General features: G+C 41.8%; 1 protein-coding gene across 3 annotated transcripts in view; it reads right to left on the reverse strand.

Moving 5' to 3' along the window:
• Positions 1 to 6,075, reverse strand: part of LOC140273396 (gamma-aminobutyric acid receptor subunit beta-3-like) — a 63,924-nt gene that overhangs the window by 41,388 nt on the left and 16,461 nt on the right. For 2 of the 3 annotated variants that reach the window (XM_072369134.1, XM_072369055.1), the window contains exons 1-3: positions 2,356 to 2,742; positions 2,156 to 2,247; positions 1,945 to 2,012 (exon numbers count right to left, since the gene is read on the reverse strand). In XM_072369134.1, coding sequence (XP_072225235.1) covers positions 1,945 to 2,012; positions 2,156 to 2,247; positions 2,356 to 2,435 — 240 coding nt within the window. In that variant the 5' untranslated portion in view covers positions 2,436 to 2,742. Of the gene's footprint in view, positions 1 to 1,944; positions 2,013 to 2,155; positions 2,248 to 2,355; positions 2,743 to 4,042; positions 4,091 to 6,075 lie in introns of those variants that run through there. The other variant, XM_072368976.1, reaches the window with a different exon arrangement.

Consider the following 6,075-nt stretch of genomic DNA (forward strand, 5'->3'; position numbering starts at 1 on the left):
GATGGGGTGCTTTGCAGCCCGTTTGGAAGGCTCTGGGAATAAAAATCTGCTGCTTTTAAGACAAGCCTCGATCCAAATGTTCTTTCTCACCACAGGCCACGTGTCCAAAATGTTGGAAAAGGTTGTTTTTAATCAACTTCAGACAGTTTGTGAAGTCAAATGACTCGAGACGACACTTATAAGAGTTTTTAATGATCTTCCTTTAATTGCTGACTCAGTTTGCTCTGCTGTTTTAGTTCTTTTGGATTTAATTGCCGCCTTTACAGTCGATCACCACAATCTTGGTGACTTGAACATGTTGTTGGTCTTAAAAGCACAGTTTTATGATGGTTTAAATCTCATTTATAAGAGTTTTTTTCTGTATCCTTGGGGAAATACTCCTCCTTCTGTCACATTGAGAGTTTGTTTGGAGAAAGGCCAAACAAGCCCAGATCATCAGCCCTCCACCACCGTGCTTGACAGCTGGTATGAGGTGTTTGTGCTGATATGCTGTGTTTGGTTTCCTCCAAACGTGCTGCTGTGCATTAGGACCAAACATCTCCACTTTGCTCTGGTCTGTCCAAAGGACATTGTTCCAGAAGTCTTGAGCTTTGTTCAGATGCAGCTTTGCAAACCTAAGCTGTGCTGCCATGTTCTTTTTAGAGAGAAGAGGCTTTCTCCTGCAGCCCTTCCAAACAAGCCATCCTTCCAGTCTTTTTCTAATTGTGCTGTCATGACCTTTAACCTTTAACATGCTAACTGAGGCCTGTGGAGTCTGAGATGTAGATAGTTTGTAAATGGAATAATTTTGTCCTGATTTTTTTTAATACATCCAATGTTGTTGTTCCTCATTTTAAGACCTGGTCGGGACACGATTATGTGTGTTTTTTTTTAATAGATTCTGACACTTAAAACCTTTTAAATGAACCAGGGTGTTGTTTCTTTTTAGCATGATTGCATTTGCTGTACATGTGAAGAGTTTCTTGGATAAATAAGTACACAGAGAACCAGCACAGGCTGAAAAATCAATTGTCAAAGCCCGGAGTCACCTGGTGAAGTAATCATTGAGTCATTAGTATTGATCCACACCCTCCCACACACATAAACACAGCTCCCACAAGATAAAGGAGATGTTCTCATACTGTACAGTAGGAGTCAAATTCACAATAAAATCTAGCTGTCTCCTGCTTTAGTAGAACAACGATAAAAGCTGTCAGAAGACTTTGACTGCAGCTCATGTTCGTGTTGTTGCAAACACTCGTGTCCAGCAGCCATCGTCTCTAATGGAAGCCGTAACGACGGCACCTGGGCAGGTAGCAGCCTGTAGAAAGTGTGAGCAGGAGCTGATGTGAAACCAGTGACGGCTACTTTAAAAAGCCCATGTCTGCAATTTCAATCCAGTGCTGGAGTCTTAAAAATCTGCAAAGGGCAGGAAAACGTAGCCACTGGCGGGCGACGTGGCGCCACTCATTCCTCGCTGCAATTTGGGTCATCGTCAACTGATATTTTAAGATACAATAGCCTGAAGTTACCTTCCTGATAGCGGGTCCACGTGGCAACATTAAAAAAGAAGCGTTTAGCTCAGGAAACAGCTAATCCAATCAGGCCTCCCTGATATCTGTCTGCTCAGACGAGCCTCCGGGGAGGACACAGTTACTGTAACCGGCAACGGAGGCTAACAGGCAGATCAAAGGCAGTTCTGTACAGGAAAAAAGGTTTGAATGGGGAGCTCTCCGCTGCGTGTGGATTGTATTGACAGTAAAAGCATGGCTGCAGCTTTAATCTATCCTTTAATTGAGGCTGGTGTCTGAGGATGAGCGCTGTGGGAGACGGGAGCAGGAGGCTGGTTCTTCAGGCTTCTTCAGATGCAAGATGCTGGCAGTGTGTGAGATAAAGATACAGCAAACCCAGCCCAACCACATGACCAGCCAGGAAATTGCATTAAACACACGTAAATCCACTCACCATGTTGACTTCTGACACCATGTCTATGCTGGCAACGTCTATGCTCATGCCGACTGCAACAGGGGCGCCTGGAAGAGGTTAAAATCATTTGATTATGCATGCAGGCCCACTCCTCTACACCTGACCACAACACTGCGAATGGCGCCAAAAATAAAGCAGGGGATTAGAGATGGAGGCTGGGTTAGGGGGGTGCTGGTAGCGCGGCGCATACCTCCAAAGTCTGGTCTCAGTCGGATGTCGTATCCCTTCAGTAGTTTATCCACCGTCTCCTTCACGAAAGACATGTTGCCCGGTTCATTGACGCTGAAATAAGAGCGCAGAGATGAGAGAAAAAACATCACCCTGGCTCCTGTGCCATCCAGCCCGAGCTATAACCTTGACTCCTCATTAGGGAAACGCAAAAACACTCACCTTTTTGCGCAGCACACGATCGAACCGATGACCAGCGCGGACAAGACGCGAAACTGACGAACCCTCTCCAAAGCAAACATCCTCCTTTTCTCTAATTTGATTTGATTTATGATTAAATTCCCGCTGCTAACGGCCACAACAACAGCAAAGAGCCTCCCTCCAATCAACAGTCTCTCCTCAAATCCAGAGTAAATCCATTGATCGCCAAACCCCCTTCAATATTAAAAAAAAAAAAAAGTGGACTGAGGCGCGAGGAAAAAGTCAGCAGCTCGCAGTGAGAGGAGGCAAGTGTGAAATATGGGCTGACATCGCCTCCCTGGCAGAAACACCGTCACCGCGCGACTTGTGCGAGGGGCTCTTACATTCAGGAGCTGAAGCGCATATTGATGAGGAGGGGACGCACAGGGGATGCTGCTGCCGCTGCCGCTGCTGGTGATGAAGGCACGCGGCTCGTTCAAACGAAAGCCTAACACTCTGTAAAACAAAAAACCCACCTAAACCCACCAGTAACTGCAGTGAAGTACGATAACGCAAGTTACCAAGAGGCGAATAAACCGAGAAGCGTTCAAACGGTTTGATTTAAGGCAAATTGACTGCTTTGAAGACATTAAGTGCTACTCAGTCACCTTATTTCTGCTATTAGCCTCTTTGGATTGCTTCCACCACTATATATTAATAGAGTTGTGTTAAAAAATGCCATTCTGGTTGTTTTAGCATCAATTTTCAAATAAAATTACGAGTTAAACTGTAATATATCAGTAAGTGAACCAAAGCGCGTGGAGCCTACAATTCCCACAATGCAACTCAACAGCTTGGCCAACTAAGAGTCGTTGGTGTTCTTCCAAAAAAGGTAAATGCACCTCGGCATGGGTCAAATTCACAATAAAAGTAATCTCAGGGCACTTTAATCAAAAATTAGTTCATTTTAAGTCTAATTAATTACGGCCCAATTCAATCAGAATCCAAATCAATTAAAATCCAATTCAATACAGTTCGAATCATTCAAATTTGATTCAATACAGTTCAGTTTGTTTTTGTATTTATAAAATATTGGTTTGTAAAAAAGTCTCAAGCAAGGAAACTTAATTTCGATTAATTTCAATTCAAAACCCATCCTGAACGTGGCCAAAAACTGTGTAAAGAGTTCTTTTAATGTTTCATTTTCTCAGCTTCAGGACTGAATTACATCATATTTTTTATCATGTTTCTGTTTCTTACTTTCAAATGTATACTTCTCACCATTTAAAACAGCTAACTTTACGTTTTTCAAGTAATTTCTTAATATTTTCCTATTTTTTCAGATTGTGCAAACTTCAGCAGAAAACCATCACAATCTCCCTTGTTCAAACAGACATTTTTTACAGCACCCCCAACACCATCAGCGCCAATTCCCTTCCCCTCGTGTTTCCAATAAAAATGGCGGGACCGAAGCATTATCGATTGGAGCCAGGCTTCCATTTATCAACCTATTAATCGATGCTTCTGCTGATTAGCCCGTTAATCGTCCATTAATGGCCTCTTTTTGGTTCAGATTTTTAAGTGTTGAGTTGCACTATGAATTACTCAGCTTGAGCAAAGTGACGTGGATATTTCTTTTTGCAAAGGGGTGGCGTGCGTGTACGCGAGCGCGACCCGCGGATTCAGAGTGAGCGTGGAAGGAATTGGTGTTTTTGTGCCATTTTCCTACCTTGTGTCATAGATGGCGAACAACTTCTTGTTTCCCTCAACAGCATTCCTGAAAGAGAAAGGAGGGGTGACATCATTGATATTGATTAAAACTCGAGATAGCTGTCACCTCCATCTGCACGAGAGTTTGGTGATATGTTTTACTTTTAGATACCTTCAAGGCGTAATGATTTTGTCACTTTATATGTCATAACTTTATTATGCTTGCAGTTACGCACGAGCGTAACAGTGGAGTGCTGGCAGGGCAAATGCTGAAAGAAAGTCGATTTCCTTTAGGGGACACCCTCCACCCTGCACTGTAATCATCTTATCCACATGTGCGCGCGCGCGCGCCTCTGGCCCTTTTTGTTTCTTTCTCTCCTCCTCGGTTTTCCACGTGGTCATCACTCTGCGGGAGCTGTCCGCACCAGACGTGGTGCTGAAATCAGACTCCCGCGGGCGCAGACTGGTGCTGTTTCTTTATATCTCATGACCGCAGCTCCCGTCTACAGACTGCGCCTCCAGACGGATTAAAGGCAGCGGAAGGAGGTTAAACATCACAGACTAATTAGTGTCTCCGAAATATGGAACTCGGCTACCCTCTTATGGCAACCGTCAGGATAATAACCCTGTTTAATGACAACAGTCGGCTTGGTTTTCAGTATTTCAGGAAATGTTTCACTCCCTGTCTCAGTATATAAACTTTTAAACCCAACAAACACAATCTATTCCACCGCATTTGAATAGGAGGACCCAATTATCAAATTGTGCGCACAAATCACGTCCTCCTCCCGCAGGGGGTCTGGTGCTAAATTCTAACTCCTCCTGTGGAGTTCAAACCACTTACACAGAAAGTCTATACTTAATGGTTCGCTTTATTTTTCAGGTGATTGAGAGCCCAAGGTTTGGAATCGATGTGATACTTTAAATGCCCTGGCAAGGAGACTTTTAAAATACCAAATCTATTTAGGTTTATGGAATGCGTAGATTGAGCTTGAGTCCCATAGTAATGATTAACTGAGGTGTTAAATTTCAAGTTCTTCAGTCAGTTATATTAATATTCTCTTCTTTAGATGAACGCAACTTAATTAACAAAACAGGGATTTACGATTCATTATTTATCTTTTGTTAGGGGTTAGGGCTAGGACTCAGGTAGCCACCAGTTAATTGTAAAACACATAAAGCTAGCATGCTAGCAGAGAAGACGCTAACGATGCTAGTTAGCTAAGAGTTACAGTTACGCTAATTAACAGTTTAGCATAACAGCATACTGTGTTATTAAAAGAAACTTAATGAATGAACATTTGACATGTTTGCTAAAATTAATAAAGGTTAGACATAAATTAAATGTAACGTATATCAACTAACAGTTCAAATTTGATGTAACTGCTGACAAAGTACTTAGCTTTAATGCTAAGTCCTGTCGCTTGAAAGCTAAGCTACAGGACTTATTTGAACAGTCAGCTAAGCATTTACACTAGTTAAGTAACAGCTACTACAGTGTGATAAAGGTAACTTAATGTATGAACCTTTTAAATGTTCGCTAATAGTGATGAAGAGATTATATAATCAACTACTGCTGAAATAACAGTTTTAATAGCAACATAACTGTAAGCAAAGTAACTAGCTAGTGGCTATTTAGTGGCTCACCATTGGTTAACAATTAAAGATTGAAAGCTAACGGTACTTAGCATTAATGCTTAGTGTGTTGAAAGTAAACTTAGCATTAATGTACTTAATTAGCATTTATACTAAATGGAATGAAAGCTAAATAATGTAGTTAATGTACTGGATATACTTTTGTAAATGTTTACTATGAGCAGTGAACTAAAGATGAAACGGTTTTAAACCGTAAAACTGACACTTGAAAGACAATCTTTTTAACTAAATGTAAGAGATGGGCGGTTGAAATGTATCTCGGATTATTGATAAAATGGCAAAGCTACTAATTGTGCTGACGGGGAAATACGTGTTTAACAGGTTACATAGTGTAAGATGGTGTCTAAAAGAGTAGTTCAACAGGAATAGAAAAAGACTCGAGAGTCACGGTTGTTT

Source organism: Leuresthes tenuis, unplaced genomic scaffold (genome assembly GCF_036924035.1).
Source record: "Leuresthes tenuis unplaced genomic scaffold, fLeuTen1.0.hap1 SCAF_1, whole genome shotgun sequence".
Taxonomy (NCBI): domain Eukaryota; kingdom Metazoa; phylum Chordata; class Actinopteri; order Atheriniformes; family Atherinopsidae; genus Leuresthes; species Leuresthes tenuis.